Source organism: Budorcas taxicolor, chromosome 20, assembly GCF_023091745.1.
Source record: "Budorcas taxicolor isolate Tak-1 chromosome 20, Takin1.1, whole genome shotgun sequence".
NCBI classification, from domain to species: domain Eukaryota; kingdom Metazoa; phylum Chordata; class Mammalia; order Artiodactyla; family Bovidae; genus Budorcas; species Budorcas taxicolor.
Window position 1 is genome coordinate 43,176,992 of NC_068929.1, and position 15,408 is coordinate 43,192,399.

At 44.2% G+C, this 15,408-nt stretch overlaps 1 protein-coding gene across 1 annotated transcript in view; it reads left to right on the forward strand.

The window, feature by feature from the left end:
* The first annotated feature begins 310 nt into the window (after positions 1 to 310).
* SLC45A2 (solute carrier family 45 member 2) overlaps positions 311 to 15,408 on the forward strand; it is a 34,802-nt gene continuing 19,704 nt past the window's right edge. The window contains exons 1-2 of the mRNA XM_052659314.1: positions 311 to 839; positions 2,678 to 2,854. Coding sequence (XP_052515274.1) covers positions 311 to 839; positions 2,678 to 2,854 — 706 coding nt within the window. The remainder of the gene's footprint in view (positions 840 to 2,677; positions 2,855 to 15,408) is intronic.

Here is a 15,408-nt window from a genome sequence, read left to right on the forward strand (position 1 = left end):
TGTTTGTATGTAGAAAACCTGTGTTCAAGGAAGGACAGAATATTTATATCCAGAAAAAGTTTAGAAAAAATATTAACCCCCTTCATACTTAACATCTACATTATAGGGCTTTATTGTCTCAAAGCTATGTGTGATTGTGTGTAAATGTGTGTGTGTGAGAGAGAGGCAGAGTCAGAGAGAGAACAGTACAAAGGAAGATTCCTTTAGAAACACATTCAAAAGAGCCAGGGGGCTCCCAGCTGGCTAATCTCCATCATGCTTTCCTGGCCCCTCCCCCTTCCTTCTCATCATAACTTGTGATCTTAGAGGCATGAAAGAATTTGAGCCCCGCCCCCAGCCTGACCGTCTCTGCGGGCCGTGCAGCCAGGCTCCATGTCAAATCCACCTGGGAGCGCAAACCCCAGGGCCACGGAGAAGGTGGTGGGCTTGCAGGCAGGTTCCTCGCCCAGTGGCCATGGGAGACAAGAGTGAGCAGTCTGCCCTACGCACCTATAAATCCCTTGATGAGGAGGGCCTCTTCGGCTCTGCGGAGCTGCCCAAAAGACCCACCGGGAGCCTGGTTATGCACAGCATGGCCATGTTCGGCCGGGAGTTCTGCTATGGGGTGGAGGCGGCCTACGTGACTCCAGTGCTGCTCAGCGTGGGCCTGCCCAAGAGCCTGTACAGCATGGTGTGGCTCCTGAGTCCCGTCCTGGGGTTCCTGCTGCAGCCCGTGGTGGGATCGGCCAGCGACCACTGCCGGGCCCGGTGGGGCCGCCGGAGACCCTACATCCTCACGCTGTGCCTCCTGATGCTCCTGGGCATGGCCATGTACCTCAACGGGGACGCGATCATATCAGGTCAGTGGACTGCCCCTGATAGGCTAGGTAGGCTGGGTGGGAGAAGGTCCTGTTTGCAACTCAGGACAAGGAGAAGGCAAAGTTCTTTCTGTGACAGTCAAAAAATGGTTAAAACTGATTCCCTATCCTAAGTTACATTGAATTTCCACCTTTGTGTGCCCCAGAGTCTGTAGTTAGGTGCCTTTACTTTTAGAAACTTCAGTTACATTATTTTTAATTGTTGTGAGAACTTAAAAATGGGATTATATTTTTACCTATTTTATTATATTATGTATTGTTACATGTTTATCAATTATGAGGTTTTATGTGTGTGCCCACCATACCTTATTTAGGACTTTCTCAAATTAACCAGCTGCCTAATGGCTCCATAAATTTTTCCAATAAATGTACCTGTGTGTCCAAAGAAGAGTTAATGACATTCACAGCTTTGTATGGAGTCTTGTAACAGGTATAGGGCATCGACCTGGCAGCTCAAGGGGGCATTTTTTCATTGCAAATCATGGACATAGACCTGATGGAGTGCACTTTTTCTAGCCATTAAACAGCCGCCAATTAATCAGTAATTGGTGGTAGTATATATTGTGTTGAAAAAAAGAATTGTTAAACTTAAAAATAGCACACATTTTCTGACCATTAACTCCCAGGCTAGCAGAATGGATGATAATGAGCCATAATAATCAGTTATCATCTCTATATATTTAAAAGTGGATATAAATCTATAAATGTAGTATATTTCTGGAAGAATTTATAAAAAAAAATACCTGAAAAGAAATTTTGCCTCTAAGGAAGGGTGCTAAAGGCCTGGGGGTGAGAGGGGGAAGTTAAGCTTGTTTTTCACTTATTTTTTGTACTGAATTTTTAAAATCAGGTGCATATATTACACATTTTCTTAAGTTTAAAAAATAAACTGAAAGCACGAGAAGTAGTTATGAGGGGGTGAATGAACACTGGTATTGTCATAGGATGAATATCATTTAGGTGTTAAAACTGTGACATTGCTCTTCATCCACTGAAAGGCAAAGATACTAAGAGAGTTGGTTAAAGATGCTCACTTACAACCTGGTCCCATTAGTCAGTGCTCCTCCAAGCCAAGCCCTCCAGCCTGTGGCATCAGCCTCACTGGAGGCTGATAGAGATGAAAATTCCCAGGCCCTACCTTCCACCTATTGAGGAATCATAGGAGACTCATGGTAAGTGAGGCTTAACAATCTGTTTTAAGAAGTCATCCCGGTAATGGTTAAGGAGTTAGTCTGAGAAGCACTGCATGAGGTCACAGATGCACACCTCTCTCTATTTTTGTGCATAAAGGGATGTCTGAAGGATGACCATCTCTTGGGCCTGGGATCTTGAAGTATTTCCCCAGCTTTCCTATATTGTTGGAGTGGTTTACAGTCAGTACATATAATTTTTTAAACCGGTTTATTTAAAAGAGAGATGATTCACATACCATAAAAGTCACCATCTAAAAGTGAACAGCTCGGTGCTTTTCAGTATATTCTCAAAGTTGTATAACCAGCACCACTATCTAATTACACAACAGTTTCCTCTCCCCCCCCAGCAGAAACCTGGTAGCCATTAGCAGACACTACCCATTTCCTTCTCCCCCACAGTCCTAGGTAACTGCTCAATCTACTTTCTGTCTCCAGAGAGCTGTCTTTCTGGACATTCACTGCCTGATTTTTAAAACTTGAAAAAACAATGAAGCCATTTTTTATTTGGAAGAGCAAACACAACGAAAGTATAGGGAGGTAATATGATGACAGGAAGTTTGGGTGGAAATAAAAATGTGGCTCGTTCTAAACCAGGATTTAGGAGACCAACGGTTGTTTCTCTTTTAGGTTTGATTGCTGATCCAAGGAGGAGGCGGATTTGGGCCATAAGTGTCACCATGATAGGTGTGGTTCTCTTTGATTTTGCTGCTGACTTCATTGATGGGCCCATCAAAGCCTACTTGTTTGATGTCTGCACTCATCGAGATAAGGAGAGGGGCCTCCACTACCATGCCCTCTTCACAGGTAGGGAATATCCAGAAAGTCTACCCTTCAGATCTCCAGGCAGGGAAGCCCTTCCACTGAAGCCATCCAGTGTCTCAGCACTCAGATTTTTTGAATGAATGGATCTGTTGATGCATCGCTCCCATCACGCGGGCTCTGTCTTCCGGGGCATTCCTCTTGTGACCAGGCTGTGGACTTTCTGCAAAGGAAGTTTGTAGGAGAGCTCTCTGAAGAGCCGTGTGTGGAGACATTTACAAATGAAAAGAGGCCTTGTAGACTTCATATTTTGTTTTTTGTCAGTAATGTGCAGCATCAACATTATTTAGAAGCTTGCAGCTTCTTGGGCCCCTATTCCTGTTATTTTAATTCAGCATGTTTGGGGTGGGGCCCAGAAATTTGCGTTTTTAATGACTTTCCCAGATGATTCTGTGGCAAGTGTCCCAAGAATCACATGAACCACATTTAAAAACAGAAACAGGAACAAACCAAGCAAATTAGAAACCCCAAGTCTTAGAGATGTCGTCTTCTTTTTTTTTTTTTTTAATTTGGCTGCACTGGGTCTTAGTTGCAACATGTGGAATCTAGTTTCCTGACTGGATCGAACCCCAGGCCTCCTGCATTGGAAGCTCAAAGTCTTAGACATTGGGCCACCAGGAAAGTCCCAGAGATTTCTTAGTTATAGAAAGAGTTAGCAAATCCTCACCTCCTGTTTTGGAAAATGCCATGCCAGGAGGACACTTCTTGGGGCCATTGCTGGCCTTCTTTGGTAGCTGTTGGGCCCTTCATGTAGAGCAATGCTACTAACGTTCAACATGGATTTCTAGAGCTCCGTTTGTTGTTGTTCAGTCACTCAGTCATGTCCGACTCTTTTTGACCCCATAGGCTATAGCATGTCAGGCTTCCCGGTCCTTCACTATTTCCTGGAGCTTGCTGAAACTGATGTCCATCGCGTCAGTGATGCCATCCAGCCATCTCATCCTCTGTCATCCCCTTCTCCTCCTGCCCTCAGTCTTTCCCAGCATCAGGGTCTTTTCCAATGAGACTGCTCTTCACATCAGATGGCCAAAGTATTGGCATCAGTCCTTCCAATGAACATTCAGGATTGATTTCCTTCAGGACTGACTGGTTTGATCTCCTTGCCGTCCTTCCAGTTGGGACTGTTCTAGGATTGGGGTGTCATCCACAAGACAACAGCATGATCCTGTCCTGGGAGCATTGTTAGGTCTAGATGTGAGAACTTTATTTGATTTTCTCCAAGGCCCAGCCAAGGTATATTTATTTTATGTTTTGTCTCCTCCCATGGTCAAGTATGTCCCACAAGAAACAGAATCTTGAATTTTGTTCAGATTATATCCCCATAGCCAAAAGCAGGCCTGCCCACAGAGGCCATTTGGTCAACAATTTGTTGTTTGTGCAGATATTTGAGTGATGAATGCTGGGAAGAATGGGGCTGCCCGGCAGAGAGGGGCCTGGAGGAGTGGGAGACCAGCCCATCTGTCTGGGACTCCTGAACACTGTCTACCAGCTGGAAGGTCCCAGAATAGAGATTCAAACTGCATTCTCCTAACTTAAATCCCATAATTCCTACTGCTGTATCAGAATCTGCTGAAATTAATTATGATATTGTGGGAGGCTTTTTGGCTTCTGAACCTGACACGTTGAGAGTTTTGTTGCTGTAAGTACTTTGGGCAATGTGGTCACTCCTTCCCAGCTTATATCAGTGTTAGTCTTGGCCTAACGACTTTTGCTTTGCTGCTTCTGATATTAAAAGACTAAGCTCTGTATTTTGGGAACTTTTCCAGGGTTAATACATGGTAGTATTTCTGTTGAGTTTGATAAAATGTCTTGAGGTTTTCTTTTGATACTAGTGTATTGTGGTTTCAGCAAGCATATAATTCATGTGTAATTTTCATGTGACCTCATTTCAGGTTTCACTGTATCTTGTCTGAGCTTTCGTACTTACCCTTTAACTGATTTTCCAGTCTCTAATTTTTTCGTATTCCAATTGTGCTAACACACAGCTTCCAGGGTCACATTCCTAAAAGACAGCTCTGACCGGGACACTTTCATGTTCAATGATCCGCAGTGGCTCCTGTTGACAAAAAAAAATAATTAATTAATCAATAGTCAATTTAAGAAAGAGAGGATTTTATTCAAGTCAACCTAAAGATTATAAATTGGGAAACAGTCTCTCAGAGAGCTCCCAGAACTATTCCTCCCATCAGAGGTCAAAGCACAGTTAAATATGAGACAAAGTGTTATACATCTAATGACGTGCTGACAGTTTATGTAGTCCAGGTCTGTACCTACAAGGCGAGTAGTGGGTCATCGTGACTGCTTAAAGGATTGAGAGAGGACTGTTATCTGCTAAGGAGTTCCCTTGCTGGTGCCAGGAGAAAGTTGCTGCCATCAAGGAAGTATCCCTGTGACCTCTATGGCTGTGGTCTGATTAATATGTTAATACAATGCAGATGCATGTTGCACAATCCAGGGGAGGGAGGAGGCCCACAGGGGAAAGTGTTATATTTAAATCTAGGCCCAGCAATTCCAAATGTTTTTCAAATAAGTGTCAAAGGGTTCACTGCCAAAATGTTCTCCAGCATGTTTCTGAAAAATTTTTTTTTTTTTTTTAAAGAAAAGACTCTACTGGCTTCTGGGAATTTTAGTCCTCCAACTCCTTCTGTCTTATAGTTAAAGGTAACTCTACCGGCCCTCCACCCCTGGTGTGTGTGATAGCCATGCTGTTTTAGTGGATCCATCTCATCCCTTCTGGATTCCCTGGTAGCTCAGTTGGTAAAGAATCTGTCTGCAATGCAAGAGACCCTGGTTCACTTCCTGGATCAGGAAGATCCCCTGGGGAAGGCATAGGCTACCCACTCCAGTACTCTTGGGCTTCCCTGGTAGCTTAGACAGTAAAGAATCTGCCTGCAATGGGTAACACTTGGGTTCGATCCCTGCTTTGGGAAGATCCCCTGGCAGAGAGCATGGCAACCCACTCCAGTATTCTTGCCTAGAGAATCCCCATGGACAGAGGAGGCTGGCAGGCCACAGCCCATGGGGTCACAAAGAGTCAGACACGACTGAGAAACTAGGCACAGCACAGCCTCATCCCTTCACCTCATGCCTTTACCTCTGGGTGCTCCTGGGACTGTGGAACCCTCACTCACCAGAAAGAAAGGAAATTCCTTCCTTGAGTCAGAATGCTTGTAACTGAGCATCTGTTGCTATTAATAAATTAACCCGAGGCCTTGCTCTCCTGAACAGTGGTCTCTGTTCCACCCAAGGAGGCTGGGATGAGGGCTGATGATCAGTAAAGGTTGTCCCAGTTCAAATCCTGGCTCCTCCTCCTGCCCAGTCCCTAGTATTTCTGAACTTTTGTTTCTTCACAGGGTTGTGAATCTATCCACTGTGTTAGTTATTAATATCCTGGCAATATATTGGGGCTTCCCTCATAGCTCAGTCAGTGAAGAATCTACCTGCAATGCTGGAGACCTGGGTTTGATCCCTGGGTTGGGAGGATCCCCTGGAGAGGAAAATGGCAACTAACTCTAGTGTTCTTGCCTGGAGAATCCCATGGACAGAAGAGCCTGGCAGGCTACAGTCCATGGGGTTGCAAGAATTGGATGCAACTTAGCAACTGAATCACCAACCACCGCTACCATTCTGGCAAATGGTCCCAAGCAATGGTTCCTGAGCAAGGAACCCTTTAACAGGATTCAGCACCAAATGCATATATTTACTATATATTCTCCATTCCCACCAGGCTTGCAAAACTTGTGTTTGTTTGTAATGACTTGGTAAGGAACTTGCCCCATGTGCATCTTTGGAAGAAGAATGGGTAACGTGTTAGGCTTAGCTTCTTTTGACTTTTCTGTTTCTTTAACACTTCAAAGTTTGCATAAAAAATGCTTGTGAAACAAATACTCAAAATAGAAATAATTAAGAGCTAAAAAAAGAACCCTAAAAATGAAGTTTAGATACAAGTCCCTTTGACCAAATGTACATAAGTGGAAAAAGGCTGTGTTAACTCCTCCTTCAGGACTCATTGCTGCATGAGTGGATTTCTTTCATTAGCTGAGGTTCCTTTGAAGTTTCTGCCCCCAGTGAACTTTCATGTCTCCTCGCTCAGGCAGGAAAGGATGTGGCCAGCGCAGAAACCAGGGTACAGGAATTTCAGCTTTGAGGGTGACATGGATAACTTTGGGCGAAACAGATAAGGTCTACAAACTGCCATTTCTTATCCCAATTCAGCACCTACCTCTCAAGGAATCTCAAAGACGGGTTAGAGATGGGAGCCCCTGAGGACATTTTTTCATTTACTGAATACTTGTGTATGTGCTTAATCACTCATCTGTGTCTGACTCTTTGTAACCTCATGGACCGTAGCCCACCAGGCTCCTCTGTCCATGGAATTCTTCTGGCAAGAATACTGGAGTGGGTTACCATTCCCTTCTTCAGGCGATCTTCATAACCCAGGGATGGAACCTGGGTTTCCTGCAGTGCAGGTTAATTCTGCTGGCGACGGAATGAAACACCAACACTGCAGAGTGGTTTGAATCTTTATATTTTAACACTTGCTTCTTACAGCTGCTTTATTTTATATCCCTTGCACAACAACCTACAGGGCAAGTTGCCAAGCACTATGATTCAGAGACTATACAGTGCGCAGGCGCAGGGCGAGATAACCTTTACCTTGACTTATTTACTGCAGCTAAGACTTTGTTTTGGGGAACTTCCTTATCAACTTAGAATCCGTTTTGTCCCTGGGTCCGTTCCTTTTGAGGAATCAGAGAAACATCCTTGTGTGAGATGTTGTGCAAGAAATGTTCTTTTCCCATGGGAACAAACAAGATTCTTAGTTGAACATCTCTTTTGCAAGAATGTTCAGCCCTGGTTGAGAGTCTCGTCTGCAAGCACTTCTCAACCTTCTTTATACCTTGTTCCCTACAAATTCTTCACCATCTGAGCCACGAGGGAATTGTCTACCAGAAATCTCTTCCCCAGATACCAACTGGCTGGCTTGGTTTGCTTCCTCTCTTTGTTACAATCTCTGGTCACATAGCCCCTCCTCAGTGATTCATGATTACTTGATAATATATTATTTATTCATTTGTTTATTGTTTATTGTCTGCCTCTAGAGCTAACATATAAGCTATCTGAAGACAGGAATATTTCCTGTTTGTTCCAAAATCACTAGTGCTTAGAATAGTTCTGGAAATATGCTGAAAAAATGTTGATGAGACAAATATTCTATTTTAACATCCTCCTTTTACCTGTGAGGAAGCTGTGTTGCTGAGAGGTAAGTGACTAACTCAAGGTCACACAGCTGGATGTGTGTGCTAAGTCACTTCAGTCATGTCCAACTCTTTTCGGCCCTATGGACCATAACCCACCAGGCTCCTCTGTCCATAGGGTTTTCCAGGCAAGAATACTGGAGAGGGTTGCCATGCACTTCTCCAGGGCGTCTTCCCAACCCACAGATCGAACCTGGGTCTCTTATGTCTCCGGCTTAGGCAGGCACATTCTTTACCACTACCACCACCTGGGAATACAGCTAGTGGAAGATATTGAATCATTCTTTATGTCTGAAATGCAAGTGAATCCCCAACACAAGGGCTTCCCTCATAGCTCAGTTGGTAAAGAATCTGCCTGCAATGCAGGAGACCCGGGTTTGATCCCTGGGTAGGGAAGATCACCTGGAGAAGGAAATGGCAACCCACTCCAGTATTCCTGCCTGGAGAATCCCATGGACAGTGGAGCCTGGCAGGCATCAGTTCATGGGCTTGCAAAGAGTCAGACACAACTTAGCAACTAAACCACCACCCCAACCCAAATGTAATTTAATTGTGTCTGTGTTGAGCCCCATTGGCCCAGGATGGTGAAAACTTAGTGTCAGTCCCTTCAGAATACTCTCCTACACTTTTCCCTGAGTCTGAATCTAAAAACTGGGAGCTTAGAGTGAAAAGTTTCAGGCAGCAAGGATCTGGGTTTCAGCATCATGTGTTCTCACTGGCATTTACTGGGCTGTCCTGGGTCCCGCGTTTCCCAGTTGTGAGGCTGAACTGGTCACAGTCGCATTCTCGCTCATCCTTGTCCACAGGACCCCTTCGGAACCCCCAGGATTCTCAGCTCCCCACCACCCGCATGGCATCCTGCTCTTCCAAGGCCTGAGGATGTGAGGTGGGCTCTGTGAGCTGCAAACTCTCCATGCTCCAGTTTCCTTGTCTCTAAAAGACAGGTGGAAATTTAGTTGAGCCTTGTTATTCAGGGATTCCATATTTGTGAAGTCATCTGCTTACTAAAACTTACTGATACCACCAAAATCAATACTTGTAGCTCATTCTCCAACATTTGAAAGCATCTGCAGAGTGGAGGAGGAAAAAAAAACCCAATGTGACTCACCCAGTGTGCTTGCTCCCAGCTGTGGTTGAGCAAGGTAACACTCTGCCTTCTTGTTTTGATACTTACACTGTAAACAGATGTCCTTTTTGTGATATATTTAGTGCCATTTTTTTTTCTTTTTTCTTGGTTATTTTGGTATTTAAAGTGGCTCCAAATGTGGTGCTGAAATCACTGCTTTGGGTACATAAGTGCAAGAATGTTGTGATGTGACTTCTGGAGAAAATATGTGTCCCAAGTGTTGTTCCGGTGTGAGTTACAGTGCCGTTAGCCACAGGTGATTCAATGAGATATCTTTAAACAGAAATGCATGTAAAACAAGGTTCTGTGTTGTTCCACTGATGAAAACGAAGACTTGAGGCTCGCAGGAACTTAACCCTCAGAGCAGGAGTTTACTATTCACCAATTCAGGGTTTTTGGAAACTTTCTGGAACGTAACTACTGCTAATAGTCAGATGTAGCAGTAGTAACTTCTTCAAAGGGTTGTTGTGAGGACTGAGTGAGTTGTAAACATCAAGCCCCTAGAACAGAGCCTGACACTAGGGCTCATCTATCTCCACCCACTGCAGAGCCCTTGCTCCCTTGAAGTCTGAATGTCCCCCTGGGGTCTTCCTAGGAAATAAAGTGTTGATCCCTTCTGCTCTTGGGTTCTCCAAGCCATCTTGGAGGTTCTGCTCCCCACCCCCCATCCTCCCATCCCAGCAAGGTCCAAGGATTGAGGAGCAGAACCACTACAGCTTTAGGGACACACCAAGTCACCCTTCGTGAATGCTTTGCCTACCCTGGGAAGCCTTGTTCTTAAATCACTTTTTTTTTTTTTTTACTGAATCTGTTGCAGTAAAAAGGAGAATAGAGGAATGAGTTTTTCCTCTTTTCCTTTCCTGAGAAAGTGAAGTCACTCAGTCGTGTCCAACTCTTTGCAACCCCACGGACTCCATCCATGGGATTTTCCAGAAAAGAGTACTGGAGTGGGTTGCATTTCCTTCTTCAGGGTTTCTACCCGACCTAGGGATCAAACCTGGGGCCCTTGCATTGTAGGCAGATGCTTTACTGTCTGAGCCACCAGGAAGTCCAATGAAGAAGATGAAAGAGAATAGTGAGCAGGCCTGAACATTCCTAACTGTTCCTAACTCTGCATGTCTATAATTTAAGATTGCTTTTCTGCCCCCTAACTCTGCAGGAGCTACATTTCACACCAATTTTACCTTTGACTTTATGCTAAATACATCCTGCATCTAGTTTTTACCCTTATAACACCCTTCCCTTTGTAGTTACATATCAGAGCCCCCAAACTCCAGACCCAATTACTGGGTTACTGACACCAGACTCCGACTGTCTTTGAAACAGTGCAAAGATCCTAACACCTTTGTTCCTCATCCCTGACTCCTGACTAAGCCCCTAGACTCCCATGGAGAGGGAACAATGTTCTTGAGGCATGGGCCCATTGTCTTTCCCTCTCTGCCGGCTGAGAATTAAAGCCACCTCCCTGTTTACGCCATACTTGGTCTCCGTATTTTTTATTCAGCTCCAGTGGGCTAAGAGAGCCAAGGTTTTGGCCAGCAACAAATCTACCATCAGTGCCTTTGGAGCCTAAGGGCTTCTGAAACTCAGAAGCAAGGAGACATGTTCTTGTTTCTCTGCTTTCTACTTTCATGTTCTTCCCCAAAAGCAATAAGCCTGGTTCAGTTTGAACATGAAGGAAGGGCCCAGGGAAATACCAGGGTAGTTGTGGGTGGACGGAAGCCGTGGTCAGCACTTTAAATATATTTTCTCACATCTCTTAGGAGATGAGTTGCCTCGCAAATCTCAGGAAATGTCAGGTCTTGGATACTCAGTCTCTAAAGGGAAGTCATGTCTGCCTGCTTCATTGCTGTGTCTTCAGTGCCCAGCGCAGTTCTTGGTGAGAGTGGGTGTTCCATCCATTTCTATTGATTTAAAAAATATCTCTCATACACACTCACACACACACACACTCCTAGTAGCTGGTACTTATATTAACTCTCTGGGATTTTGTGTGTATGTGCGTGTGTTTGGTGTAGGTAGGAACTAATCATACCTTCAATGCTATTTTCTCAACACATAGAAAAGAATCAGAAGGACTCTTCCGTGAACCTTCCAGGAATGCAGGATCTTTCATCTGTCCCCTTGCTGAGGCACTGAAGCCGGCAGCACACCGATAACTCTCTGCCCTCGAGCTCTTTCCCCATTGCTGTTGAGGTTGTTTAGCCACATGGCTGAAGCAGGGAAACAATTACAGATGCGTGGTGGGTGCAGAGTTTGACTCAGACAGACTCTCTTTAGATCCCTTGGTCCTGAAACTCTCCCAGTTTCCCATTTTACCTATTACATGCTGTGTTAGTCACCCAGTTGTATCCGACTCTCTGTGACACTGTGGATTGATTGCAGCCTGCCAGGCTTCTCTGTCCATGGAATTCTCTAGGCAAGAATACCGGAATGGGTTGCCATTCCCTTCTCCATGGATCTTCCTGACCAGGGATTGAACCTGGGCCTCCCGCATTGCAGGCAGATTCTTTACCATCTGAGCCACCAGGGATGCCCTTTACTTAATATATTTGCAGACTACAGAAAGAAATAATACATATTTCCATATGCTTGGACTTCTTCCAGGAGGAGCCATTGTTTAAGCTATATCATTAGTTATGAAATACACTGCTGAGCCATTCATTCCAGGGAGTTGGCTCTGCTGTGAGTTTGACATCACAGCCTGGCTCTGTCAGGCTAGGACAAGAGCCAGCTCAACCCTTCTTTTTGCAGAGGCTGGTTGTCTAATGTGGTGGCAGATGCCCTTGAGATGTTCCAGCTTATCATCTGGCCAATAGCCTGGGGACTGACTCCAAGAGCCACAGGAAGGCTGACGTTGGCAGTAGAGATAAATGTAATCTTGATGTAAATAAGAGTTGCATGTTGATGTTAGCCTTTGTTGAAACTTTGATAACTAGGCTTTGTTTAGGAGACTATTTTGAAGGTAAAATTCTTAGTTTACGTGGAAGATGTTAAAAGGAAAGCATTCAGTAAATTCCTACAGCCCTCTGCTGGGCCTCATCAGATCTGAAGGTGTGAATAGATAAATGTTTCCATCCAGAGTTTTAAGATGCTGCCTAGTAGAAATGGCATCCCACTTCAGTATTCTTGCCTGGAGAATCCCATGGATAGAGCAGCCTGGTGGGCTACAGTCCATAGGGTTGCAAAGAGCTGGACACTGCTAAAGCAACTTAGCATTCAGCATGGCCCCACTATTCATCAAGGCATACTGTTACAACTTTTAGCTGTGTCCCACAGTAGTGCTGAGACAAATGAATTAGTTTTGCTTGTTTTGTTTGTTCCCCTTGCCTGAGAAAAGAGAGGATTGGAAAATTTTTTAAGATACGTGTAGCATGTTTTACTTAACTGATTAGTGGAGGAACTGATTGGGAAGACAAAGAACAGTTTCCCCAAGTTCTTTCAGGATAAATTGTGTGTGTGTGTATGTGTGTGTATGTATGTGTGTGTGTATTTAGCAAAAGAAAAAAAATACTAGATTAGATACAAATCTGATTAACATTCTACAAGGTAATATAATTGTAGCTCCTCTGTAATAGTCCTACCAGGTTTTGAAAATATGGTTACAAACCTTATTAAAGTCTGCAAATTATCCTTAGTTTTACAGGATTGTACATCATTGTGCTTTATCAGTTGTAACTTATTGGTCAGTGACAACAAAGTCTCATTCCCAAGAATATCAGATGAGGGTGGTGCAGGTTGCTTAGAAATTGCTCTATCCCCTGAGTGCTCAAAAAGTGATATTTGGACTAACAGGGGTGGATTGTCACTGGGGAGCTTGAAAGGAATGCAGAGCCTTGGGTTCTACTGCCATCTTTAAAATCAGAAATTATGTTATAGACTTCACTGGTGGCTCAGACGGTAAAGTGTCTGCCTATAATTTGGGAGACCTTGGTTCAATCCCTGTGTTGGGAAGATCTCCTGGAGAAGGAAACGGCAACCCACTCCAGTATTCTTGCCTGGAAAATCCCATGGACAGAGGAACCTGGTAGGGTACAGTCCATGGGGTCACAAAGAGTGGGACACAACTGAGCGACTACACTTCACTTCACATGTATAGATTGAATGTTTGTGTCCCCCTCAGAAATCCATGCCTAATGTGATGCTGTTGAACACAGAGTGCCTGATGAACTATGGATGGAGGTTCATGACATTGTACAGGAGACAGAAAACAAGACCATCCCCAAGAAAAAGAAATGCAGAAAAGCAAAATGACTGCCTGAGGAGGTCTTACAAATAGCTGTGAAAAGAAGAGAAGCCAAAAGCAAAGGAGAAAAGGAAAGATATACTCATTTGGATGCAGAGTTCCAAAGAGTAGCAAGGAGAGAAAAGAAAGCCTTCCTCAGCGATCAGTGCAAAAAAATAGAGGAAAACAATAGAATGGGAAAGACTAGAGATCTCTTCAAGAAAATTAGAGATACCAAGGGAACATTTCATGCAAAGATGGGCTCGATAAAGGACAGAAATGGTATGACTCTAACAGAAGCAGAAGATATTAAGAGAGGGGGCAAGAATACACAGAAGAACTGTACAAAAGAGATCAACATGACCCAGATAATCATGATGGTGTGATCACTCACCTAGAGCTAGACATCCTGGAATGTGAAGTCAAATGGGCCTTAGGAAGCATCACTATGAACAAAGCTAGTGGAAGTGATGGAATTCCAGTTGAGCTATTTCAAATCCTGAAAGATGATGCTGTGGAAGTGCTGCTCTCAATATGCCAGCAAATTTGGAAAACTCAGCAGTGGCCAGAGGACTGGAAAAGATCAGTTTTCATTCCAATCCCAAAGAAAGGCAATGCCAAAGAATGCTCAAACTACCACACAATTGCACTCATCTCACATGCTAGTAAAGTAATGCTCAAAATTCTCCAAGCCAAGCTGCAGCAGTTCATGAACCACGAACTTCCAGATGTTCAAGCTGGTTTTAGAAAAGAAGGAGGAACCAGAGATCAAACTGCCAACATCCACTGGATCATGGAAAAAGCAAGAGAGCTCCAGAAAAACATCTATTTCTGCCTTATTGACTATGCCAAAGCCTTTGACTGTGTGGATCACAATAAACTGTGGAAAATTCTGAAAGAGATGGGAATACCAGACCACCTGACCTGCCTTTTGAGAAACCTGTATGCAGGTCAGGAAGCAACAGAACTGGCCATGTAACCACAGTTCAGTTCAGTCCCTCAGTCATGTCCGACTCTTTGCGACCCCATGAATTGCAGCACGCCAGGCCTCCCTCTCCATCACCAACTCCTGGAGTTCACTCAGACTCAACGTCCATCGAGTCAGTGATGCCATCCAGCCATCTCATCCTCTGTCATCCCCTTCTCCTCCTGCCCCCAATCCCTCCCAGCATCAGAGTTTTTTCTAATGAGTCAACTCTTCGCATGAGGTGGCCAAAATACTGGAGTTTCAGCTTTAGCATCATTCCTTCCAAAGAAATCCCAGGACTGATCTCCTTTAGAATGGACTGGTTGGATCTCCTTGCAGTCCAAGGGACTCTCAAGAGTCTTCTCCAACACCACAGTTCAAAAGCATCAATTCTTCAGCCCTCAGCTTTCTTCACAGTCCAACTCTCACATCCATACATGACCACTGGAAAAACCATAGCCTTGAGTAGATGGACCTTTGTTGGCAAAGAAATGTCTCTGCTGTTTAATATACTATCTAGGTTGGTCATAACTTTCCTTCCAAGGAGTAAGCATCTTTTAATTTCATGGCTGCAATCACCATCTGCAGTGATTTTGGAGCCCCCCAAAATAAAGTCTGACACTGTTTCCACTGTTTCCCCATCTATTTCCCATGAAGTGATGGGACCAGATGCCATGGTCTTAGTTTTCTGAATGTTGAGCTTTAAGCTAACTTTTTCACTCTTCTCTTTCACTTTCATCAAGAAGCTTTTTAGTTCCTCTTCACTTTCTGCCATAAGGGTGGTGTCATCTGCATATCTGAGGTTATTGATATTTCTCCTGGCAATCTTGATTCCAGCTTGTGCTTCTTCCAGCCCAGCATTTCTCATGATGTACTCTGCATATAAGTTAAATAAGCAGGGTGACAATATACAGCCCTGACGTACTCCTTTTCCTATTTGGAACCAGTCTGTTGTTCCATGTC